The sequence below is a fragment of the Acartia tonsa genome, chromosome 10 (assembly GCF_053477335.1).
Source record: "Acartia tonsa isolate MP-2025a chromosome 10, ASM5347733v1, whole genome shotgun sequence".
NCBI classification, from domain to species: Eukaryota; Metazoa; Arthropoda; class Copepoda; order Calanoida; family Acartiidae; genus Acartia; species Acartia tonsa.
Genome location: NC_137269.1, coordinates 23,364,269 through 23,391,675, shown reverse-complemented (window position 1 = coordinate 23,391,675; position 27,407 = coordinate 23,364,269). Strand labels below are relative to the sequence as shown.

Sequence of the window (27,407 nt, the reverse complement as noted above, 5' to 3'; positions counted from 1 at the left end):
TAAAATCAGCCATTCCTAAGGTCTTAGTAATCGACACACAAAAATCTTTTTCTTTTTAGTTATTTTTGTAACAAAGATGGTTGAAATTTCAATAAAATTAATTTATCTCATTTAAGACATTAATAAATTGTGAAAATCAACTATAATAGTCGGATAGTGTATAATTTTAGATAAAAAAAAGAGGATAAATTTTTATAATTTATGTTCCCAATTATCACAGCACTTTAACTTCCTTTATGCTTGCTCAATAGATGTATTACCCTATTAGATGGTCTATCAGACACAATAATCCGTCCAATAATCTTCAAGCAAAGCTTAGTTATAAGATATTTAACTGACTTTTTTGTATGAATAAAAACTGAACCTTTTGTGCATTAATTTTTACACTTTCCAACCAATAACCTGTTCGGATTGATCCTAAACTGTGTTCCTATTGGTCCAAATAGGGGTTGGGGATCTATATTTTCTATACTTATTGCTTGTTGTTTATTATCCTCAGGAATAAAAGTATTGGTAGTATACAATAAATACCAAACAAAACAAAAAATCTAAGGCCAAGCTTGTCATATTGAATTTTGCTCTTCAACCAAAATATTTACCCACAGCTAGACCTTGATTTATTTCAGTAAGATTCGTGATTGATATTAATTATGACATGATATTGTGAAATATGATACAAAATATCTGATTTAAATAATGCAAAAATACATAAAGAAAATCTTCTACCCTTCTCCTCCACAAATTAAACAGAGGTGGATTCTTAAAAAATTAGCCCCACTAATCGCTTAGTGGGGCAAAATTGTTTTCGTTAAAAAATCCTCCAAAATCACATAAAAAATCTACAAAAATTAAATAAAATCTTATGTTCATAACCCTTCTATGATTTTGTTTGTAGATTTTTAATGTGATTTTGGTGGATTTTTCACGAAAACAATTTTGCCCCACTAAGCGATTAGTGGGGCAAATTTTTTTTAAGAATCCACCTCAGATCTCAGACAAAATAACTTTTAACCTAATCCCTGAATTTTGTCTCCCCTAACATTTGCGAAATGTTTGCAAAAATAATTGTTTTGCCTCGGGGCCAAAATACCATCCCCTTGTTAAAGTTGCTAAAATTGTAAACAATATATGTTGTATACAGTTCTATATACATAGATATGATGGAAAGACAGGGAGGGGGTCTAAATTTGCAAGACATTTGCGAATTCATAGACTTTTTAAATTTAGATTATTATAATAAATAGTTCTTTTTGTCTGAAGTAAATTTTGATCTTTATAAAGAAGTTCATCAATTAATCAAAAAGTTTTATCAATAATTTGGTCATATACAAATTATGTACTACCGCCGCCGAAGGACGACATATGGCCGACTGCTTCCAAGCCGCCTGGATTGTTTAATTACACTTCAACACCGTTGTCCGAGAGAACGAAAATGAAAAAAAACCTTAGATTTAAAAAGTTGTCTATTTTTTGTTGTCTTTGGTCTGTCTGTCTGTTGCACTTGCTCATAAATACTTTCTCAGATAGAAGGATTAGGGGAGTGGGGAGTTTTAATTTTATTGGAGTTTTAAAATATGACGGAATTGGGGGAGGGGGTAGTATGCCCCATAAAAATGGTCAGGTCATTGTATTTTTGAAAACAGTACATTTAACTAAGGGGGGAGGGGGGGGGGAGATATGACATGACAAGCTAACATGACACCCATATTTCTCAGGGATTAAGAGAATGGTAGAGTTTTTTTGGGGGGAGGGGTGGAGGTGAGGGCATTGTAGGTCAACCCTACAAAAAGAGATAGCCCTTAGAAAATGTAACTCCCTCCCTCTTCAAGGTTTAATTTTTATATAAAACAATGATAATGGGATCAGTAGTTTATATATAAATTTAGTTTAATTTTCTATTATCACAAGAAATTGACATATTTATTAAGCAAATCTATTCTACAAGGCTTTACTTTTGGTTGCTTTAGAATGCTGCAAATTCCATACTGAGGTTGTCAAATTTACAATCCTTTTATCCCCGCAATTTTTGCAAAAATAATTTCGTCTCGCAAAAATGGGTATTTTTGCACAAAATTGTTTGCAAATTTTTTGCTAGAAATAAATTTATGTCAGAGATTTGCCTCAAGTCCTTTTTTAACATTTAAAAGTAAACTTTCACTCAAAACTATACATATTTAAGGATACTTTATTTTTTAGGTCAAATAAGTATTAGAAACAATTTCAAAATTAAGACATATTTGAAATATCTATTAGAATAGACATTTTTTTAAAGTTGTTAAATAATAATAATTTTGTAAGAAAATTGATTTATAATATTAAGGGTTTTGTAGACATATTAAAAGGGTTGCTATACTAATTTTAGTAAAAACAAGAATGACAATATCCATAAAAGCGAAGCGCTAAAACGGTAGAACAAACGAACAATTAAACTTGTAGAGTGCCAGAACTAAATAATCAGAATATACATAAATTTGTATAAAAATCGAAACAAAATTATATGTAAATTTGTTGAAAAACTGCTTAAATACAGGATAAAGAATTAAGGACATACTTACATTTTTAGGTCTTGATTATAAATATGCTTCGCTTATAATATTGTACTTTGTTGTCTTAGGAATCAGTATTCCAAAAATCAGATCAATCGGATCATTATATCAAATAAAAAAAGTTGAAAATCCACATGACTAAAATGGACGTACGTACATTCTGGTAACGATTATAGAGTTGCTAATATGCCTAAATTAACGAATTAAGCTATCCGTTCCTGACGGACGGTCCGAGCCTAATTATGAAAAAGATTTGCTTACTGATAAAGAAGTAAAATGACTTTAAATCGCATTGTTAAGTTGACATCTTTGCTTATTTTATGTCGCAAAAACTCAAAATTAAAGTAAAAAAGATGGGTACAAAGTTAGATAAAAAGTAGGCGGAGAATGAGAGAGAGAGAGAGAGAGAGAGAAAGAGAGAGAGAGAGAGAGAGAGAGAGAGAGAGAGAGAGAGAGAGAGAGCGAGAGTTGTAAGGGAGGGGCCCTGAACCGTGACAAAATCTGTTTTACGAGTTACTTTTAGGGGACTTTAATGGCCTAAAATGGTCTAAATATGCAAACTAAAAGCAAGTGACACGCGACAATATTTTAAAGACATGTTCTTTTAGTAGCTAGGCTTCTCTACAACCATTTTTCATTCGTCTGTCCTAGAAATACAGAGTGCCCCTACTAGCATATAGGAGAGAGAGAGAGAAGAAAAGCAGCCTAAAATCATACCAAGAATATATTTTTAAATAGGCTAAAACTGTCCTGGGACTTTTAATAATGAAGAACTCAATACGTCCAGTAGTCAGCAAGATCTTTAATATATTGATTGAAAAACCTTACTACTCTTTATTATAGCTAGAAGTATTTATTTTTTATCAATAATTAAATATCACTACAATGTAATGTTAAAAATGATTTTATTACATTGTTTTTATAATTAAAAGGAAAGAATTCTACTAATGCACCTCACAAAATATTATATTACATACCTAGAATTTATTATAAGATATAATCAAAAATATTTTTGGAAAATTTACTTATAGTAAAAAGCAATATGTTATTTTGTCTACATACAAAAACATCCAAAATTGTTTGTATGGGTAGGTTGTACTTTAAAAGGTCGGCTTTAGGCTATCACTACATTACTAGTAACGAAGCCGTTTGTTATATAAAATGTACTTTATTTTGCAGTTCTAACTGGGCTAAACAAATATTTAAAGATACACCAGAACAATTATTTTCATAAATAGCGCTGAAATAGCAATGTAATAATATTTAGAAGAAAGAATAGTAAAGTAAATATAGAATTTTCCGACATTGTCAATAAATCATTAAATATGACAGATTTTATAGTCAAATAATTTAACATAAAAACAAAATTAGTCAATTATACAGGATAGGACGAAATGACATAGGACAAACTTTTGTTATGAAGAAGCTTTACCACAAAAATTGCAATCCTTATCATTAGGGAAAATATTGCACTTAAACAAACATTAAAAAACTATGAAATAGGTTAGGAATAAAACACAATTAAGGTTTGATAATAAATCTACAACCACTTCTTCTTCCAAATTTTTACCAGCTACTTTATTCAAATCAGAAACATAGTGGTTAACAAAATTATTTATGTTTAGGAATGTTCCAGTCACCATTAGTGTCTTCAATTGGCGGCTTCCACAGTTCCCCGACTGCGGCGGCCGCAGCGGTTATTCGCGCTAGTGGTGCCGGCGTCGCCATACCTACAGTCACTGTCGCCCCCTCAATCATGGGCGGAGTCTCTGTATCAACGTCAGTGTTTGGTAGTTCTGCGCTAACAAGTGTTGCCGGTGGCGGAATTTCAGTATCATCCGCCGCTTTGTCAGGTGCCCATAGTCTACTTGTCGGCGGCGGCGTTAGCCCGCACTCATCTCCATCCATGCAGGTGCCAACCTCAGTCAGTCAATTGTTGGCCCAATCCCGCGCAATTGCGGCGGCCGCGTCTGCGGCAGCGCTGCCAAGTTTGGCCGTCTCCTCGCCATCCCCCATGTCATCAATATCGTTGGGACAAAGTGACAGCCTCGCCACCAGGTTACACTCCCTGCCCTCCCGCCCAAGATCTCGCAACACGCCCCCAAACTCGTCAGGTTCCGTGGTTATGATACTGCAAGAAATTCAATAGTTAAGATTCTACTTATTTAGAATAGAGTAGCTGCGCTACTAAAAAAGTAAACTGTATGACATTAAAAGAAAAAAGGCCTACAAATACACCTAAACTAATTAATCAAAAGTAAAATAAGGAAGTGATGATCTAATAAGACTAATTGTATCATAATCGCTTTTACATCAGGCAGCCTGTTAAAAGACCGTTCCAGCACCACTGAAACAACCTCATCCTCACTCTCCCCGGCGATGACAGCCGCCGCGGCCGCCGCGTCGTTACGCACCGCCTCCGGGGGCAGCGGCGGTCGGGACATCAGTAGTGATAGCGAAAGCAACAGCCGCAACGCGCCCTCCCCGCCAACCTCTGGGACCAGTGATATGCAGCACCCCGGCTCATCTACCTCCCCCATGCAGCTCTGCACACCTGTCCTTGTGGAGTCGCAGATTCAGCGGATAGCGGACGCGGCTGCGGCTCTCGTTAAGTCACTGCCTGACCTCGAGCCTAAACAGCCGAACGCCAAGAAAAAAATCTGTAAAGAATTGGAGGTAAAACTATGGTTTTTTTTATTACAGCAAAAATTATTAATATGGGTTAAGTGGGTTTTGAGACCTTACAGGACAAACAGACACATACATCCAACTACTTATAATTAATATATTTTTGTAGCTTGTAATGAGTATGAACGAGGAAGATGAGAAAAAGATGGAAGAAATAAGAAAATTTTCCGCCATTTATGGAAGGTTTGATTGTAAGAGAAAACCTGAAAAACCTTTGACTTTGCATGAGGTAATCTTTTAGTAAAAAAATTTAATTCTTAAAAATCTAATAATAGATTAATAATAGCTTATTAAATCAATCATCGGCTGCGCCCCTGGCATCTAGGAGCTTTGAATTCAAAAGTGTAAGAAATTGACATAAAATAGTCCAATACCATTCCAAGACTTTTATAAAATAGACAAAAATTAGCTCGGAACCTATGTTAAACTTCCATACAAAATATAACTTAATCAGTCCAGCTTCAAACCAAAAAAAACATACTTTTAGAATTGTACTAATTACTAATTGCAGCAACTTTACATCCTACAATTGCTGTGATTTTTTAAAGGGTGTAATGATTTCAGGTATCAGTAAACGAAGCTGCCGCCCAGATTTGTCGGCTGGTACCTGCCATGCTCACAAGGAGAGATGAACTTTTTCCGTTGGCCAGGTAGACTTGGTTCTTTTCTATTGCCCAATCTTGAACTGCTCATTTTGGCATGTCTTATCAAGCGCCAATGTACCATGGGATCTAAATGGATAAGCCTATCGCCGATAAATTGATGTACTTCCCCAATGATAATACACAAAAATACCCCTTAAGTAGATTAAAATCAGTGGTAAACGTTTGATTACTCAACATAATGAATCAACCAATCAAAAGTCTTCAACGTTGATAAACTAAAACAAGAAAACTTTATTATAAAACTTTTGGGACTAGTGTAATAAACAGCCCATTGCCCCCTCTCTATCTGAATTTACCTAATATCAAAGTTAAATTAATGACCAACATCAATGACTTTATTATAATGTATTTTTTATCATTTTAAAGTACGAAGTATCTAGTAAACGGCAAGATAGGTTGTTACTCAATTAAAAGAAAATAAAAATTTAAACTCTTCTGGAAATTATTTTGGGGGGAGGTGAAGGATCGAAGACCCTAGGGGCTAAGGGATATGATACTAGTATATCATAATAGCACTATATAATTATTGATATATAAAGCATAGTTTTTGTTTAAGGCAAGTTGTGAGAGATTCAGGCTACCAATACAGCAAGGGACACTCTAGGTAAATATTTTTATATTGACACGCAAATCTGGCTCTATCAAGCTTTATTCTTATAAATATGTCTATCAGTTGCGCCTCATCCGCAGAAATGTCCCAGTTTTATAATCCAAAAAATCACCTGGATATCTAAACCTGTTCCTAATATGGCGAGCAGCCTTTTCAATGCGAATGTTTAATAACCATAGATGGTTAAAGTTGAGGTCGTATACATTGAAGACATGTAAAACTAGGAATCGATATAGCACCCCAAATAACAGACAGATGGACAAAACAACGTATAGGTTATATAGGTATGTGTCATGGGAATCATCACTGAAAATTTCAGCGGTCTATCTTGGATAGAAGCTGAGAAAATTACGTTTACCCCTTAACTTTACGGACTGACGGACGGACGGAATACTAAAAATCGCAAGAATAATTTAAACGTTTTGGGTACACGCCTCCAGCAAAAGCCACCTTACCAATAAAATAACTCATTGGTATTTTTACGTTTCTTTGCCATCACATAACATTGTTATCCTTGTTCAGATCAACATTTTCTCTGACGGGCAAACTGTTCAACGGAGACGACGGAGGACCTTTCAAGAGGATGAGATACTCGGAGGACAGCGAGATCACCCAACGGAGACGGGTATGTAAATGAAGGGATCTAAAGGGATAAGCCATTGGCCGATAGATTGACATACATCCCTAATAATGATACACAAAATTATCCATTCTGTATAGTATAATAAGTGGTTGAAACTTTTGACACTCAACTTATTTAACCAACCATAAGAGTATAATAACAGTCCCAAAGTTGTTGAGCCAACAAATAAGAAAACGTTATTATAAAACGTTGGGGACTAGTATAATAAACAGCCCAATGTCCACTTCCTTCCTGATGTAAATGTTCTGAAAAAGTGAACTTTGCATTTGGATGTAATTGTAAAATATACATGATTATTATGACTATGACGGGGTTGGAAAATTGTCGTCAATTTACCTTGCTTGTATGGAACTCGTTTATTGGTCTGTTCGTTTATCTAGTAGAAAGTGATGGGATTTGAGAAAACACCTTTCTGGAAAGGGGAATCGTTATTTTTTCGCACTGCAAGTTTCAATTTATTAGAGAACATGAAAATCTAATAGTTTATCCATTTCTTTGTATTTGGCCTGATTTTACCAAAGTAACTACTTGTGAGAACTTCTGTCAGATGCGTGACATAATACCTAATGAATGTATTCCAGACAAGACTCGTGCAATCAAAGGGATTGTTGACAGTATGGTCAAGTAAATTAGGACAAATTTGGTTTAGATACTGATGAAGTATGGGAGATTTGAAATCTGCATCAATTTTTAAGGATTTTTTATAAAAATACGTTTTTGAATAATTCTTTATCTGAAGGCGGAAATACAATTTAGGTTAATTAATTTTGACATCTGTGATTGGTGGATTGAAAACTATCTGAGCTCTGATTGGAGAAGCTTAAGTGTCGTACATCATTCAACCAATAAGAGCACAGGTAGTTTTCAATCCAACTATCACGGATGTCAAAATTAATTAACTTAAATTGTATTTCCGCTTTTAGATAAAGAATTATACAAAAAACTAATTCTATAAAAAATCCTTAAAATTTGATGCAGATTTCAAATCTCCCTCTAACATTAAAATTCCTTCCAAATTATATATCTTATTATACACATAATGTCTCTCCTTTTTTGTCATAATTTGGCTTAAAATTTTAAAATAATATTTCAATTGATTATTTTCCATATATCTTACATTATCTTTGTATCTGTTTTTCTCCCATTCTTCCTTCCCAAAACTTTTTTTCTTTCTATCTTTTCTTTAAATTATAGAATATTTGATTTAAAAAGGCATAAATTTATAATTCGCAGAATAAAATTGCAAAATCAGTAAAAACTTGCAATTTAACGTGCGAAATGCATTTTCAATGAATGAAAGAAATCTGCAGTATCACTATTTATCTATCTATCTATCTTATAACTATCTATCTAGATGTCTCAATATCAAATTAGCAAATCAACACTTGCACAATTTTATTGAATTGCAATAAAAATCAAATTGAAAATTACTATAAATTTTTGCATAAATGTAATTCATTTTGATTGAACGTTTTTTAGCGCATTATTATATTTTTAGCTAATTATAGTTTCACTTAATAGATAGATAGTAAAAGTACTTTATTATCTATTATAAAAAGATTCTTTGTCTGAAGCTTCAGATTTCGATAACTATAGAACTGATGGAATTCTTCATTTTAGGGAAGATTCATATAGATCCCGGGTTTTAGGCCATATAACTTTAAGATTTAAGCCTTGGGATGGTTCTAGGATATTTTTCTGTCCCTATCTTGTTCCTGTAAAGACAGATACCCTAGACCCTATGAAAATTATAAATTAAATAATCCAATGAAAAATGATTTTACTCTTTATCTTTCTCAACTTAAAAGCTATGCTAAAGAATTAATCTGTAAAGAAAAGGGGGGATTAGACAATAGAAAAGGAAAGAGTTATAAAAGCTTATACAATACACATGAGAAGGCAAATGTCTGTGCTATTTCATGCAAAAGGAGAATGGAAAAATCAGGGGGAAGAAAGGGTGATATAAAAGGGGAATGGGGAAAGCAAACTAGGCCAAAGAATTGTTTTTGCAGAGTTGCAAAAACCCACACATGGCAGCACCGGCCACAATTGCAAATTTTACAGGGATTCGGGGAAACAAAAATCCATAAATATCCAAATTTTAATTATTTTGATATATTTTGTTTCAGAAATTACATTTCATTTTTAGAAAAAAAATTTATTTTTAGTATAAAGAAACATTTTTACGTTTCAATTGTCCCTGAAATTCCAACACAAACTAAAGGGGTAAATATATTCACATACTTAAATTTTTACGATTTAACAGTGAAAAAAATGGAGCCGGGGTACTTTTTTAGCTTTTAGTCATTAGAATGATCTTTTGCTACAGATAGAATGACATCCTGTTACTTTTATATAAGGATTATATATATAATTTAATATTATTTAAATAAATTCTCTGCAAAATTTCCCCTGTAACAGTTTTTGCGAATCCTAAGTTCGCAAGCATTTCAGGTTTTCTATCAGCAGAGAATCTTGTGGTCTGCAACAACATTTAAAAAAAATTATTTTCTATAGTTAGGTTTTTTTCGTAGACAATTGGATCAATTGCATTTTAGATAATTTTGAGTTGCTTCCCCAACATCTAGGAAGGGCTAGAAAATAGTCTAAATCATCTTACTACTTAAACATAAAATAAGCTATCTTTTAACTATCCTGGGACCTATGTAAAGTTTTCCTAAATTAGAGAAGAAAAACAGTTTAGCTGTTAGTGAGATATTAATGGACTAACAATTAAGCGTGTACTGTCAGAAAACAATGTATGATCGTTATTGCTGCGCTACCTCATGACACAATCGTCCTAAAAATTTCAAGTTCTAGTCGTAGACCAGTATATTCTGTGTGCTAGTCGGCCATATTAACTTGCAAAAACGTGGGCCTAGATGTTTGCAAAAATGGCAACAACCCTTAAATATGTGAGTGTAATCCATAACCCCCCCCCCCCCCCATAAAAGTATCTTACAATAAATAATGTTCCAAAATAAATTCTACTACTACAACAAAAACATTATAAAAATGCTGACTTTCAAGAAATGACAATAATTATTGAAAAATGGGGGAATGGGGCACGGGTGCACTTGCGATTTGTGGGAATGTTATCGCAAAAATTTTACCATACACATTTTCACCGCAAGCACTTCTTTGCTAGATTTCACTTGTCTGCCAACATATAATACATACAATATAAAATATATATCTTATAAATTATTTTAATTTTAATATAATCAAGAAATTTAAATTTTTATTTACTTAAATCTAAATTTATCAGAAATATTGGAGAAAACTATATAGGAGAAAGGATTAAATAACTGTATGTATCCTTCCCGAGTACCCTGTGCCGACTTTCAATTGGGACTTTGAAAATCAATCAATAACGTCGGGAATATTAAAACAGCAAAGTCACTACAAAAGAGCAATTTGCTATTAGACTAAAAAAGTCCTTAATAGAGGGATATAATCATTTGTCTGGTTATACAGCTATCTATAGTATAAATTTATTGACAAATATTTTTTTACGGCACCGCGACAATATTTTCTTTTACAGCAGAAGGTAGATTATTCTTCAGTCAATTCCAGTCATATAATTTAAAATCCTTCTTTCTCCAAGAATTTCTAGGTACCAAAGGCAAAAGTCTACACTTGCTACTCAAAGTAAAGATTATCATCTACTGTCCTATACTTCCACACTCTTAAGACCTTTGGGTTTTTGTTTTGTTTTTGGTATGTATTCTATTACTTTTCTTTCCTTGGATTTGTATAGAAATAAGTAAAGCTTCCTGCATTTTGATATGACATTCTTGTTCTAGAACTCCCCCTCATGATGATAATCATATTAAGCTATAGAGTAACAAGAAAATTATATATTTGTGTGTGTGTCTTTCTTTTTCACAGAGAAAATGGATTTGCAATTATTTTTGCAACCACAGAAAAAAAGATTTTTGCTAATTAATTAGAAGTAAGTAGTTGTTTGAATGATTTTAATAATTTAGAAACATTGCTTTAGATTAATTAAGATTGGTGTCTTTACCGTTCAGTTTTGATTAAAAATCTTGTTGGCCCGTTATAGCTCCGCTACTGGGAGACATTATTGTCCTTGTTCTGATTGGCAGAAATATTTGCAGATTTTCTTTCAACATTTCCTTAATCCTTTCCATTCCTGATCTATCTGAGTGTGCAAATTTTTATGCAAAATCATTCATATAATTTTGGCAAAGATATTTGCATGATTCTTGCAAAAAAAGCTGTCAATACATTCAGCTGTGAACAATTTTAGACAAGGATAATTTAATACACAATACAAAAGAAATAAAATTTTGCAGTACGGACATAAAGACAATATTTTCAATTCAAAAAAAATTAAATGGACAGATATGGGATAGATAAACGGCATAGACTGCAAATACGCTGTAAAGTCAAGACTGTAAAGACTCTGTAAAGTCTAGACTACGTAGATAATGTAGAATCTGGACTATGAAAGAACTTTAGACATTATATAGCGAAAATACTGAAGAGTTTAGACTGCCTTGATACTGCAGAGTCTATACTGCGTAGATACTGTAGCGTATATACTTAACAGATATTGCAGAGTCTAGACTACTGCATAGATAATGTGGAGTCTAGACTGTTAGACTAGTGTAGAGCTTAGACTGTAAAGACACTGAAGGGTCTAGACTGGTTCGATATTGTATAGTCAAGACTGTGTAGAGTAGATACTGTAGAGTCTAAACTGTGTAATTACTGTAGAGTATAGACTATGTAGATACTGTAGGGTCTAGACTGTTAGACTAATGTAGAGCTTAGACTGTAAAGACAGTAAAGGGTCTAGACTGATTCAATATTGTATAGTCAAGACTGTGTAGAGTAGATACTGTAGAGTCTAAACTGTGTAATTACTTTTGAGTATAGACTATGTAGATACTGTAGGGTCTAGACTGCGTAGATACTGTAGAGCTTAGACTGTAAAGACACTGAAGAGTCTAGACTGATTCAATATTGTATAGTCAAGACTGTGTAGAGTAGATACTGTAGAGTCTAAACTGTGTAATTACTGTAGAGTATAGACTATGTAGATACTGTAGGGTCTAGACTGCGTAGATACTGTAGAGCTTAGACTTAGGTTTGCGACTTTGTACAATTTTTGCGCAAAATCTTAAATAAGTCATGTCGATGGATCAAAATATTATACAACACGTTGTGCGTGTTGAAAATGCTTTTTAACAACAAATTATAGTACAAATACGTTATTATGTCTTTAACATGAAATTTGTACGAGGAAAATAGTTATTTCTCGCATCGTATTATAAACGGCTTTCTGCGGATATAGAAAGTACAATTATGAGATTAAAACTTGTTTTTTTAGCCCCGAGGTGCCGGAGGCACCGGCTAAAAAAACTGGTTTTAATCTTATGATTGTACATTTCTATATTCGTAGAAAGCTGGATATAATACGATGCTAGACATAGTTTTTTCGTATGGATGAGAACCGGTTCCTATCCACCGGATTCGAATGAATACGAGAAATATAATTATTTCATTCTTTTTGATATTTGTAAGCAAATTTATTCTAAAAAGGACCAGCACATTTGATTTGCAAATTATATCTTTAAATAAAATTAGAATGGACTAAATAACATGAAACAAAAATTTAAATACTGATGAACAGAAAAATATTTTTTTGTTATAGAGATTATTTAAAATACAACAAAAATACGTTTATGTTACAAACGTACTAATGGCTTCGTCCAATTATTAAAGAAAATGGGGGGATGGATGATTATTTTTTTAGTCATATCAATAAAAGTGATATGCCTACCCAAAAAATACCCCAAAACATTCCCAGGACAAAAAGACCTCCACTGAACTTTGTAAAAACGCTTTGATTCCAGAATTTTAGAAAACAGAAAGACATATATCCTTTTATTTATTTAGTTCGGTTTCCATCCAAAATTTTTTTCATGTATATTGTATAATTTCTAATTTAAATACCATTGTTCTCTCCCTACCTGAATATTTATAATATATTCAAAAGAAAGAAGGCATTCAACAATTTCGTGACTCTAAATTAAACCTGAATTTAATTGTATTAATGTTTTATATATATTCCCGCAAATTTCACCAGTTTTTGTCCATTTTTGAGGACGTGTACTGGCGAGGCACAGACAATTATAGAAATGGACAAAACCCATGGGAAAAAAATCCTTTTCCATGTTTATGATCGAAAATACTCAATTGAAGATCTTGTCCGTCCATCCTTCTGTATTTGTGCTCTCTGTTGGAATTCTCTCTCTAATCTTCCCTTTTCTCATTAACCTTCAAACATTTTTCAAGGCCCTGTTCGATATCTAAGTTTAGCCAAAGGGCTACAAAATTGACAATAACAACACATATTCAAATAAAAAATCTTATTTATTTTTTGAGAGATTTCATTTAACATTATTTTACAGTTTTAGATCAATAGGATAATTGAAACATGCTCTAGATACAAAATATCCATTGTGGAACTTTGTCCCATAATTATTTGAAACTGTACATACACAAAAAAAAGTATTGAAACCACAAATATGTGTTTCCAAGTTTTCCACTAATTTTAGCAAAAAATTGGCGGCTCCCCATCGGTTGCAAATTTAGCATTTCCAGCCGGGCTAATTTCATTTTTCTTTGTCTCTCTCTCTCTCTCTCTCACTCTCTCTCTCTCTCTCTCTCTCTCTCACGTCGTCCTTCTATCAAAGGACGTCCAAATGGAGGGATGGACGATGATTTAAAGTAACCTCCCTTCAACCCACTTTTGTTTCTATCAAACAAGTTTTTAATTAATATCTGTCTATTATTTTATTTATCTCTTGTTCAATGTTAAATTATTTTTTTTCATTCTTATATTGTATATTTTTCAGGAGCGCTTGGACCAAATAACGGAGGAGTCGCGTTTGATCTCCGACCGGCTGGATGAACTTAGGACTGCTGGAGGAAGCTGCAGGACTGGAGATATTGCACAGCTTCAACAGGTAGATAATAATAATTTATAGAATTGTATTATGAACAGCTTTCCGCGGATATAAAAATGTACAATTATAAAATAAAAACTGTTTTTTAAGCAAAAGATGCCCAAGGCACGGGCTAAAAAAACTGGTTTTAATCTTATGATTGTACATTTTTATATTCGTAGAAAGCTGGAAACAATCTCAACTTAATTTATGAGTATTTTAGTTATGTTCACAGCTTAAGCTGCTATGGAATACACAACGTTATCAGTTATCTCATCCGCTTATGCTTCTAATCAATAAACGAATGCTTTATCTCAACAGCTTAAGCTTATCTATGATAATGATCAGCTTCAAATAAAATTATTTTAGATATCTCAGCAGCTTGAGCTGCTACAAAGTAAACAACAACAGCTTAATCTAGAGAGAGATGAACATCATAGATACATAAGGTAATTTTTTTCTTATAGATATAAATACTGCAATATTTATCGCATCATATTATAGATATTAAAATGAAAAATTATAAGATTAAAACCAGTCTTGTTAGCCCCGAGGGGCCGGAGGCCTGGTTTAACAAAACTAGTATTAATTATTTGATTTTTATTTCAATATTCGTGAATAATTGTCTGTAATACCTACGATGCTATACATGTTTTTTCAGTATGGATGGGGGACAGTTCTAATATAGCGGATATTAATCGGTTTCGAAGCCATACTGTAAATGATATTTTAAAGAATTTATAAATTGAATAAAAAGATTAATTTCACTCGTCTAATGATTTATCGAGTCTAATGATAGATTTGCTTCTTTTGCAATTTTTTGCAAGTGCATACTGAAGGTATTTTGCACAAATATAATTGGAGTTTATTTTTAAAATTATTTACAAATTAATTCTTAATTATGGTAAATTAATAGAAATTTCGTAGAGGTTTCGTGATTTTTATTAAACCTATTTTTATATAAATGAACATAAGTAGTAGTACCGTAACTACAACAAGCTAATTAACAATAAAAAAGTAGTTTTTTATTCATTGTCAATAAATCTCTGAATATGATATTTAGACAGTATTTGAATTTTAAAAAGGATATGTTTATGACATGTTTATGACATGTTTTAAAACCATACCCAAAAATTTTGGTTATGGAGGTGCTTGAAAACATACCTACTCACATTAAAATGAAAAAGTTTAATTTTTATAAGTATTAATCTTAAAAGTTGAGCTTAAATTTTTATATGATTTTTTGCAGTGTATTTCTTCATTGTATGAGAACTATTTTAAAGTTTTCTTCCAGCTACAACCCCTTTATTGCAAAAAGGGCCCCTAAAAGGATTTATTGCAAAGTTTTCAAGCATTATGTTGCAATTTTGGGCCAGACATTGTGCAAAAAGCCAGACAACTTTTAAAAATTTTACCAAAATTGGGTTTTAATAGTTTTTAGTCCAGCGTGGACGCGGAGATAAAGCTAGGAGATTAACACGAAATATGAAGAAAACAAGGATAACAATATCCATATAAGTACCCAGAATATTTTTATTAAAAGATTGTGTCCTTGAGTAGGAGTTTGCATATATTCTTATCTGGCCTTCATAAGGGTTGGGGGTATATGTGAGTTAACACGCCCTTAAATCAAATTTGGAAGGCCCTCTCATGATTTACATTCTCCTGGCAAAACTCTGAGCACGCCACTACAATTTAAAAATGTATACTTTACTTAATTCTAAAGGTGGATTTAAGTTTTAGAACAATATTTTACATAAATTATGTCTCATTAGGTAAATCTTTTCAAGAAAGTTCTTCTTATTTGCCACACAGGGTAAACCTTATTGTGAAAAAGCTTCGCTTTTAAAAATGTTATTAGGCTAAAAGTGGAGGAATGCGTTTGGTCCATTTTAATTTTGCTCCCAGACAAAATTTGCATCAAGTAAACAATTTAGTGGATTTTTAGTGTAATTATGCACAGAGATAAACAGACATAAGGACGGACAGTTTATTTTTAACCCTCAAAATTTACTACATTTTCGTTTTAACATTGTAATTAACAATAATCTTTTTAAAACGCAGATTTTCTTTACCCAACGTCATTATGTCTTGCTTACTCTTAGACTGGATCTAACGTTTAATATCCGGTTTTTACTACACTTGCGGGAATCTTTTCAACCTTACTAAACCCTAAATTTTTAAGAATAAGAATGTGATAATTGGTGCTACACGGCCAATGTCAATTATTTAACTTATTTTTATTCTTAAGTTTTAAATTGATTAAGCAATTCTTTCAGGTATAGTTCCCGGATGTCGACAAGTTCAGATCCCGACAAGCCCGATACGGATGACGACACGTCGCAAAGGTCGTATTCCAACGCCAGCTCTCCATCGGCCTCAAACCAGGCCCATAATTTTGTAAGTATTTTTTTAGTAATGTTGCTCATCAAAAAGTTTTAAGTGTCAGATTTTATTTTTGCCATCCTATTATTAAAGTAGTAATGTTTTATGCCTTTACATACTTAAATTTAAGTCTTAGTATGGTTTTAGGCTATTTTTCTACCATCTTATTTCTTGATCAAATTCATATACTTTAGTTAGTTATAAGTAATTTATTTTTGGTTGTTGGTTGAAAGGAGAGTAATTATTAGATAAATCTACTTCCCTTTCTTTTCTCCATTTTTTCCAAGCTCAAAAAGAAATTAGATGAAAATATATTTTTTTTCATTGTCTTATACTTAAAAATTAATGATAGAGTTTAAAATAAATTATATACTTCAGTAATGCAAACTTATCTTCCAAACATTTTATTTGTTTTATAATCTTTACACAATTTCAGGTTCTCTCAGCAAGTGGCGGTCAAATAATCGCCGTGCAAAACCCCGCCTTATCCTTATCCGGTGCTTTCTCCGCCGCCGCGTCTTCTGTCGGCCGCGGAAGCCCGCCCACAACCGTCCAGTCATCATCAGCCTCCGCCGGCCTGCACATGGGCATGCGGGGCACCCCGCCGCGCCATCATACATCATCACCCGCGGCGGGCACAAATCTGACGTTCAAACAGGAGCCAAGTTCGCCGCCACCCATTCCAATCTCCTACGCCTCACAACCGCCTCATTCAAGAGACTAAAAAAGACAATATAACAGAAAAAAATCGTTTTAAAAAGGACAAATAAAAAATGTGACTTTAAAGCTTAGTGAATCATTAATATACCTCATAAATAGAAATACATAAGAGACACTAACAAAGTGGCCATTTTTTTAGATTCTAAATTTCTACCATGCTTTTGTGTAAAACTGTACACTGTAAAAAATGTACAAAATTAGTGTACAGAAAAACAAATATTGCTTGATACGTGGATAAAACGTTAATCGTTATAAAAGAAACAAAAAGATGATATATATAAAAAAAAACATGCCATATTAAATTTCATTGTTTGGATCTAATCCGATAAATATTTTTACACATTTTGAGACATTTCATATCAGAAACATACTTTTAAAGTATAGAAAATGTTCTATAAAGTGCTGAGCAATTTTAGTGTCAAAAAAAGATATTATTTAAAGTTTTTTTTAATTTTTCATTTAATTAATCTCAATAGATAGACAAAACTAACAAAAAGTTCTCTACAATTTTTTTTCAAAATTACTTAAAACATAAACAATACTAACCACATTATTTAATTTTTTTATAACTTTACAAAGTGTCTCAAAAATTAGCCATGTGACGTCATAAAAATGAGGGAGATGAGAAGAGAAATGGCAAAGAAAACCCTAAAAAAAGAGATGGATAATTCCAAATTTTTATGACGTCACATGGCTGATTTTTGAGACACTTTTTAAACTTAGTAATTCAATCATTGTTAGAATCTTTAGATTTTATAAAATATGAAACTTTATTTTATTTTAGAAAATTAATTTTATTGAAAGCTTATTTTGTAGTATTAATGTTGTAGAGCAAATATTTCTCGCTCTCTAAAGCCTCTAACTGTGTTCATTCTTGTTAAATAAAAAAAAGATATTATTTTAAATGTTGTATTTGTAAGGCGTTGTTCTAGCTAATCTTTGATTATTGTAGATTTGGAATAACTATTTTTGAAGGAGCTTGTAGTGCCTAATAAGAAATGACATAATTCAATACAAATATCCAATGAAAGGCCAGTATAAATTGTAATTGACCAATGGTATAATGTATAGTGGCCTAACATTGGTCATTTTTCATTGGGCACTATAAGGTGCTTCGCTATTTTTATTTTTAGATTAAAATTATTTTAGAAATTAAGCAAGAAATAAAGATAAGGGGTTTAAATCCAAGAATATTGCACCTAAAAAAAAACTATTTTGTCAAAAAACTTTTCCTCTTATCTTAATTTTTTTTGTATTATTTTTGCACCTTAACACTATAGCTTGCTTTAATCTAACCCAAGAAAAAATACAGGAAAAATAGATTTTCTTTAGGTGCTAATTGTCTGTGTCTATTTCCTTTTGATGGCCATTTATTTCCAGGGTTTAGAAAAAATGGGAAAAAAAATTGCTAGATTTTCCTAGCTTTACTTCATTTTGGAAAAAAGAAGCTAGCTTTTTATAGTGCCTATAAGAAATGACGTCATGCTGGCCTACCATTGGTCAATTAAAATGTATACTGGCCTGCTTTTGTCTGTGTATTGGTCTATCATTGGTCATTTGTATTGTATGACATCATTTTTTATAGGCACTACAAAGAGCATCATAAAAGACATAAGGCATAAAAAGGAAAATATTCGCAAAGATTATTTTTAAATTTTTCCAGTTAAAATTGATCATTATCGAACATTATTCAACAGATAAGCAGGGGGTAATAATCTATTATTTTTTTATTTTAATGATTTAAAAAAAAATGTAAATTTGTGGATGTAACTCAACTCAGTGTGATCTCTCTGACGCAAGATAAATTGTAGAACAAAAAATAAATCATGTAAAAAAAAGTATTTTTGTTTTTTTAGCAGAAAAGCTACTCTAAACGTTAGTTGGTCTGTAACACTCACATATTCAAAAAGAATGATATTTCCAGAATAATTATGTTTATAAGTATCATCAATAACAAGGATGACAATCTTTAAAAGCGTAGCTCTGAAATGGTTGGACAAACGAACATTAAATCTTGTATAGTGTCAGAACTGAATAAGCAAAATATAATTGTAAAAGTTTAAACCAAAATAGACGTAAATTTGCTGCAAAACTGTTAAATGCATCATACTGTTTAAAGGACATACTTATATTTTTAGACTTGATTATTGAGATGGTTCGTTTGAAACCGATAGTTATCAAAAACATATCTAAATTAACAAAAAAAAATAACCGTTACGGACGAATGCACAGACTAACCCTAATCATAGAAAAGCTTTGCTTTTAACAAATTAAATATTATAAAAAATAAAAAGTAAGTAGAGTATAATACAGTAATAAAACATTGCTGAGCAACAAATTTTAAAGAAAAGTGGAATTTAAATTGTCAACAAAAGAGTCATTTTGGGTATAATAGTAAATCAGTGGCGTGCGGTAGGCGGAAGAAGAGGGGTGTAAACATTAAACAATCACCTTATTATTGAAATTGGAAAGACATGCATTCCCCTTTTTTGGCTTCCCTTTTCCCGGTGAATTGCTATGCACGCCTCTAGAGTAACTACACTTCTTAAAGAAGAAATGTTAAATTAAAACTTCATTTCAGGAAATGACAATTCATGAAAACTTTTTGTGTTCTGAAATAATTTAAACAGAGTTGTAACAAAATGTCGTCCTGTAAGTTTTTCTAATAAATAAAAGATATTATCATTCAGTAAAATGAAAAAAAAGAAATAGGGTTTGGACGATAATAGAAATTTTGTGGACTAAACATATCTGTAAATGTTGCTTTGTTAGAAAAAAAAGGGCAGATTAATTTTTTCGCTATTTTGTATGTTATAAAAAGTTCGACTAATTAAAGGCTAATTTGAACCAGGAATAAATTTGAACATAAAACAAATTTATTAACTGCTTTTCTAAAGTCAAGCTTGCTGTAAGTATAGTAATTACAAGGATGACAACATCCATAAAAGCGAAGCACTGAAACTGTAGGACAAACGGACATCATCACTTGTATAGTGTAAGAACTGAATAATCAGAATATAAATGTGTAAGAGTCAAATATTACAATATTACAATATTGTAAGTAAATTTGTTGAAAAACTGCTTGATACAGAAAAATGTTTATGGACATACTTACATTTTTAGGACTTGATTATAGAGTTGCTTTGCTTATAACATTATACTTTGTTGTCCCATGAATCAATATACCAAGTTCAATCGGATGATTAGATCACATAAAACATTGTTGTTAAAAAAGTAAAAAAATCGACTTGTTTAAAATGTACGTACGGACATTCTGGTAATGCTTATAGAGTTGGTACGCTTTCTAAATCATACCTAACTACTATAGAAATCACCGATGCAAAGTTTGAAATCGATAGGACAATTCTAACATGCCTAAATTAACGAAAAGAGCTCTCTCGCTGTGACGGACGGACGGACGGACCGACCCTAATTATAGAAAAGCTTCGCTCAAAATTAAGTTATACTTTTTATTGATATAAAAATCTACGAAACTGGCAAATAATTAAAATTTGCTTATCAAAAAAGGTTCCTTATAATAATACTTTTTTGATGTAAGAATCATTGCGATGTTTTAGCGTCGGGGTTAAAATACAAAATGTTCAGTTACAGAATACGAAATAGACGAAATGGAAGGGGGTTAACACAAAGGACAAAAATTTTATTTAAAGAAAAATGTAAGCAAATTTTAATTTATATACATCCATTCTCCTATTTCATGAATCATTATAAGGGGTTGGGGGTGTAGTAAACATCCCTCCCCCTTGTATTTCGATTATAACCCCAACGCGACTTAGACCCCACTAAAATATAAATGAAATCTAGTTTTTTCTCTAATTTAAACTCTGTATGTACTTTTAATAGTGTATAGCTACTCTAAAAATTATATCAACACAAAATGCCAAATCTTATCGCTACTATATTGGACGTGTGTAGTGAAATATATTACTGGTTAAAAGTTTTAACCATGTAGTTATGCATTTCATCAACCAGGATCCAGTTCAGGTAAAAAAAATATGTTCGCCCCCAAAAGTTATCTATATATGATTGCCTGTGGGTTTAAAAATCGCGCTTTTTTTTATGGAGAATAAAATCTAAAAATCCGGCTTTAAAAAAAATATATTTACAATATAAAAAAGACACAATATACTACTCAGAGATTTATGACACTACCTTTTAAAAATATGATTTTATGTACGCCATTTTATGATTTTATTTTGGTTTTTGATAATTTAAATTTTTACTTCTCATGATTTTGCTGCGCTACATCTGAACACAATTTTCATCGATTGAGTTCTGACTATTTAATTAAAATTGATTCAGTTTGACACTAGCTGCATGCACTTTTATTCTTTAACAATATGATTTGTTAATACAACTTGAGTCATGTTTTTTGTTGAGTACTATACCGAAAATTTATAAAAACAGTTATATTCAATCTTTTGGATCATGGAAAGAAAATGAAGTAGCGGGTTTCGTCATATTTTCACACTAGCTTTTGATAGGTTATTTTAGGTTAGGTAAATGTTAGTGATTGTCCCGCAGTGTATAGAAATAAGAGAAAATATATTGTGAATATACGACGAAACGAAACCCACTACTTCATTTTCCTTCAATGATCTGATTTTTCTACTATCATTAGTCTTCTAAATGCAACTAATTTTCAGCAAAAGCTTATAAAGGTTCTATCTGTTCTATTATTATAAATTTATGGGGAAAAAAATTATAAAATTTTTATGTAAATGATATAAATGTAATATGTTAGGCCCTTGAAAGATTTTGTTAGCTCTATTCAAATTAAGACTTTATAATAAGAAATACAAACTAAAGTATTTTTACATTTTAACATGAAATACGTGACGTATAGATCATACAGCTAAATTTTCATAATAATTAAAAAACTGTAGAGTAAAATGAAGTTTTGGATAATACTACATTTCCTGTCTCTTTGCTGTCTGATTTCAATAGTGATATGTGATAATGAATCATTTCAACTAAGGTAAAACCAGAGGGCTCGGCAGCCGCATGTCAGCAGCCTGTAAGCCTCTGGGATATCAACATTTTACCATTTTCAAAAACTGCTGGAATTCTCAACCTGACCCAAATATGGCAATCACTCTTTTCAGGGGCGTCCAAGTTTTTTTTATTGGGGGGGGGGGGGGTAATCTTTATTTCATAGAAGCATTTTTTTTTTTGGGGGGGGGGTAATCACCCCTTTACCCCCCCCTCCCTTGGACGTCTATGCCCTCTTTTCAAAATGAATTTTAAAAGCATCAAAACGAGTTTAAATTTTAGGCTTAGTCACAGCTGACGCACAGCTGCCGGGCCCTGGTATTCCTTTTAGCGATTCCTTTTAGTAGCAGGGTAACTCTATAACCCATTGTATCTGTGCTATAAGTGAAACATAATTTAATCAGATGTTATAATGGATTTTTACATCTATTCCGTCTGTCTTTGAATATTGCCCTTAGAGAAATTAGATATAATTGAACATGGTTGAATATGGTTTGAAGTTACTGTGGACCAATCTGTTATTCACTTTGTCCGTGCGTCGGTCAGTGATGCTTTAAGAAAAATCAAATTTCTAAGAAATATGTTTAATAAGCTGTTTAAAAAGATTTCCATGACCAATTAGTTTTTACTTTAAACTCACTTTGTCTGTCTGATTTTGACTCTTGTTTCTGTGCCTCGCTACTTATGGATGGTTTTGTCTTTATATATTTTAATAGTTATTTCTCACATCGTATTTAAACGGCTTTCCGCGGATATAGAATGTACAATTATAAGATTAAAACCAGTTTATTTAGCCCCGAGGTGCCGAAGGCACGGGCTAAAAGAATGGTTTTAATCTTATGATTGTACATTTTTATATTCGTAAAAAGCTGGATAAAATAGGATACTAGACATAGTTTTTCGTATGGATGAGAACCGGTTCCTATCCACCGGATTTGAATGAATACGAAAAATTTTGTTATATATAACATTTAATTGTTTATTGTAATAGATTATTGAATTACAATATCTATGGACTACCCACCCCTGGTATACTTATTCCAGAAAGAGTTGAGGCCATAGCTGAATATATACAGGTTTTTTTATTTATTGCCACCTTAATAACTATAACTATAAAAATCTCACAAAAACAGCCGACAATTTAAGCCGTAGTTATGGTTAACCATAATTTAAGAGTCTACCACAATCAAACCAATTCAATCACCCTGATTTGCAAAGAGACTATTTGGCAAAAATATTTAACAGATGATTGTTCTTTTATTTAATTTGTTAATTTGTTATTTTACTTTTTATCTAAACAATCGAATGATTCGGTCTTTAACTCAACTTACAAGCATTTATATATTTTACACAAAAAGTAACAAAAACTGGTAACTTGAGCAATAAGAAAGAGGCTGGCTCAGTAATTTTTGTCATAAATTCACTTGTCATAAATACACTTGTCATAGATATATTTGTCATAAATACATTTGTCATAAAGGTACACTTGTCATAAAAACATTTGTCATAAAGGTACGTTTGTCATAAAAGGTACGTTTGTCATAAAAACATTTGTCATAAAGGTACGTTTGTCATAAAAAAAAACATTTGTCATAAAAACACTTGTCATAAAGGTACGTTTGTCATAAAAACATTTGTCATAAAGGTACATTTGTCATAAAGGTACATTTGTCATAAAGGTACATTTGTCATAAATTACATTTGTCATAAAGGTACATTTGTCATATAGGTATGTTTGTCATAAAAAATGTTAGTCATAAAGGAACGTTTGTCATAAAGGTACATTTGTCATAAATTATATTTGTCATAAAGGTCATTTCTCATAAATTACGTTTGTCTTAAAAATATTTGACATAAAGGTACGTTTGTCATAAAAGATATTTGTTATAAAGGTACATTTGTTATAAAAGATATTTGTCATAAAGGTATGTTTGTCATAAAAAATATTTGTCATAAAGGTATTTTTGTTATAAAGGTACATTTAAAAAGTTCAGTTATTATAAAAAGGTTTGTCATAAAAGCAACATAAACACGACGGACAATAAAGAAATCTTTGTTTTTTCTTTCTTTCTATAAATAAATTAATACGTGAAAAAATTATCTTATTCAGCTAACCAAAATTTTACAAATAATTTTTTTTCTTAATTCTTTTATTTATATATTCAAGCATCAAAACAAAAACAATTTATATTTGGATATACAATTAGCCTAAATATAAACTAACTTTAAAACAGAAGGGGATAGTGGAATAATTTGTACTTGGATTTATTTAAATATAGCCTCTATAAAATCGATAACTACAAATTCTTTATAACATAAAATAGTAGTTTGAAAATCTTTATCATTTGTATTTTATATAATGAAAAAAAATTTTTAAGTATTGAGAATCTTTTCTTTAAGTTTCAGTTATCATTGCAAACAAAATCTTTTTCCATTAACAAATTCAGTCATTGCATAACAAACGTACCTTTATGACAAACGTACCTTTATGACAAATGTACCTTTATGACAAATGTTTTTATGACTAACGTACCTTTATGACAAATGTACCTTTATGACAAATATTTTTATGACAAACGTACCCTTATGACAAATATCTTTTATGACAAATGTACCTTTATTACAAACGTACCTTTATGACAAATATTTTTATGACAAATGTACCTTTATGACAAATGTTTTTATGACAAACGTACCTTTATGACAAATGTTTTTATGACAAATATATTTATGACAAACGTACCTTTATGACAAAAGTTTTTATGACAAGTGTACTTTTATGACAAAAATTACTGAGCCAAGAGGCTGATTAAAGAATGCAAAACATTAGTAATATTTCAATACTTTTAGGAAAGCTCTTATGATGTGGTGTTACTCCAAGAAGTTTGGAGAGAACAGGTTTTGGGTTTTGCATATTCTATCATGCCTACGTAGAAAAATTTTAAGGCTCTTCTTATTTTTTTTAGCAAGTCAAAACCACAGCCGACTGCCTAATTTAATGCAGGCTCGTTCTTTAGTTGGTCAACCAGCAGCATCTTACATTTCAGTGAAAGTCAGAAAAAATGTATAGCAAAACCGCTTTTACATTATTTAGCAATCCGCATCCTAAAGTTTTCGCTGATTTCAAATGATCATAATCAATTTTTTTTTACAGGATTATAACATTTTATACAATGTTCTGAATGAAACTTATTACATAACAAACTTCTATGAATTAAGGTGAAAAATATTTTTAATTTAATTTTTTTTAGAACATGGATGTCACCATCCATAAAGGCAGAGCTCGTTTATCAGATACAAATAAATGCTATATGGACGTGCTTTTGCTTTACATCATGTAAATATATGTTAAAATTAAAACTTTTTGAGGCATTGAGGCCTTGCAAGGCTTTACTGAATTATATTTAACCTAACCTAATTTAATCTTTACAAATATGATATAGCCATAGTATTTTAATTGTAATGATAAATTTATATTTGTTAAGTGGAGAAGGATGTTCAGGTTATATACTGGGTTGCTCAGGTTAGGATGTTTCCTATCAATTACTTCATACGGGCGAGGCTAATGTCGATGACATTTTAACTTCAGGTGCAACAACCCAGGATAACTAATTGGAGCCAAATCTCTCCTTTTCTGTCCAAACACCCGGTTATTAGATTAAGTAACACCCATCAGAAAACCAACTCTTTGATTGTACTTTTTTTGCCTTGAAGTCTTAACTGTGTATGGTAAAAAATTGCGTTTGGTTTGTGCCAAGGCATTCCAACTATTAATGTCGAACACCTAAAATAGCAGCAGTGGAAACCATTTTTAACGTCTTAAGTTAAGCCGAGATTCGAACCCATCACCTCCCCGACGACGAACGGATGCGCTACGTATTGAGTTAGGTGGCAGGTTAGGTTAATGTGGTAATATACTCAGCTACTATTCAATTACATTCATTTTATTATTTCCACAATTTTTCATCCTGGCCTTTTCTTAAAGTTACTTTCTATAATTCTGATAAGAAACAATTAAGTATGCTAAAAATTTCTTTTTGTTTAGGATTGGTAATTCTTAGTTTGTATCCAATTATTGAAACTAATTTTCTACCTTTCAGGTTTATTTATGTTTTTTTAAAAAACATTATTGAAACAATTATATCCGTATTCGTAAGTAGCACTGCACTAATGGAAATTACATGGATGTTACACCAGATTTTCATGTTCTCTAATAAAGTGAAACTTGTAGCAGGCTAGAATAACGATACCCCCTAGCCACCCCCTTTACCCAATCCCCTCCCCTCCTACAGGATGAGCGAACTGGCTAATAAATGAATTTAATGTTATCAACCTAAATTGACGATTATTTTTCCCTGTCATAATATCCACGTATATTTTATATCCATTACTACACTATAAAAAAAAGGAAGAGACAAACATCAAATTGAAAAGGGATACATGAACAAGGGAAAAGGGAAAATTACAATGGGTATATTATCTTTCTTAACATACCAACTGATCAAACAATAAACGGGCATAGTCCCTTTCGTGGCAACGCCTATTAAGGGGCGTTTCGTCGTATTTTTACAGTAGCTTTTCCCTTATTTCTAAGGCTCTAACTCTGCGGGGCCAATTGCCTAACCCTGCGGGGCAATCACCTGATCCAACTTAACCTAACCTAACCTAACCTAAAATAACCTATCAAAAACTAATGTGAAAATACGACGAAACCGTCCTTAAGAGGCGTTGCCACGAAAGGGACTATACCCCAATAAACTATTGATATAGTATTGGAGTTAATGAAATAATCTATATTTATATCACAGGCATCGTGGTTCATATTTAGCAGTGGATGGAGAAGTTTTGGTCTCAAAAGGATTAGGTACAATTTTAGAAGAATTTTTACTCTAGTTTTTTTAATATTCATGGAAAATTGTCTTTAATTCGATACTATACAAGATTTTTTAGTATTGCATAGAACCGGTTCTAATCATCGATTTCGAAACCAAACTGGAAAAAATGACGGGTTTTATTTAGGAAGAGTCAGAATACAACCATTCCAAAATTTCAGGAACATTCTTTAATTAAAAAGTCAATAAAAAATGAAACCTTAGTTATCTAGATTTTGAAAATGACTTTAACACAGCTTTTAATAATCTGTCTAATTTGATTGGA

The 27,407-nt window shown here is 31.7% G+C and overlaps 2 protein-coding genes across 6 annotated transcripts in view; both read left to right on the top strand.

Moving 5' to 3' along the window:
- LOC145329669 (NAB transcription cofactor mab-10-like) overlaps nucleotides 1–19,075 on the top strand; it is a 111,957-nt gene extending 92,882 nt beyond the window's left edge. For 3 of the 5 annotated variants that reach the window (XM_080174017.1, XM_080174018.1, XM_080174020.1), the window contains 10 exons: nucleotides 4,172–4,660; nucleotides 4,864–5,222; nucleotides 5,344–5,463; nucleotides 5,799–5,884; nucleotides 6,444–6,503; nucleotides 7,032–7,134; nucleotides 14,043–14,153; nucleotides 14,502–14,581; nucleotides 16,412–16,532; nucleotides 16,954–19,075. In XM_080174017.1, coding sequence (XP_080030143.1) covers nucleotides 4,172–4,660; nucleotides 4,864–5,222; nucleotides 5,344–5,463; nucleotides 5,799–5,884; nucleotides 6,444–6,503; nucleotides 7,032–7,134; nucleotides 14,043–14,153; nucleotides 14,502–14,581; nucleotides 16,412–16,532; nucleotides 16,954–17,241 — 1,817 coding nt within the window. In that variant the 3' untranslated portion in view covers nucleotides 17,242–19,075. The remainder of the gene's footprint in view (nucleotides 1–4,171; nucleotides 4,661–4,863; nucleotides 5,223–5,343; nucleotides 5,464–5,798; nucleotides 5,885–6,443; nucleotides 6,504–7,031; nucleotides 7,135–14,042; nucleotides 14,154–14,501; nucleotides 14,582–16,411; nucleotides 16,533–16,953) is intronic. The other 2 variants (XM_080174019.1, XM_080174021.1) reach the window with 1 other exon arrangement.
- Nucleotides 19,076–21,837: 2,762 nt separating this feature from the next.
- On the top strand, nucleotides 21,838–27,328 carry LOC145330650 (uncharacterized). Its single transcript, XM_080175315.1, has 9 exons — nucleotides 21,838–21,919; nucleotides 22,145–22,236; nucleotides 23,242–23,326; nucleotides 25,101–25,148; nucleotides 25,405–25,469; nucleotides 25,736–25,773; nucleotides 26,296–26,350; nucleotides 27,059–27,114; nucleotides 27,270–27,328. The coding sequence occupies exons 2-9, from the start codon at nucleotides 22,151–22,153 to the stop codon at nucleotides 27,314–27,316; spliced, it is 480 nt and encodes a 159-aa protein (XP_080031441.1). The 5' UTR covers nucleotides 21,838–21,919; nucleotides 22,145–22,150; the 3' UTR covers nucleotides 27,317–27,328.
- Nucleotides 27,329–27,407: the final 79 nt, after the last annotated feature.

Excerpts from the sequence above, each read along its gene's own strand:
- LOC145330650 (XM_080175315.1), top strand. The coding sequence starts at position 22,151 with ATGAAGTTTTGGATAATACTACATTTCCTGTCTCTTTGCTGTCTGATT. Across the intron at positions 23,327-25,100 it reads CCATAGCTGAATATATACAG|GAAAGCTCTTATGATGTGGT; the intron begins GTTTTTTTATTT and ends CAATACTTTTAG. Across the intron at positions 25,774-26,295 it reads TTATATACTGGGTTGCTCAG|GATTGGTAATTCTTAGTTTG; the intron begins GTTAGGATGTTT and ends CTTTTTGTTTAG.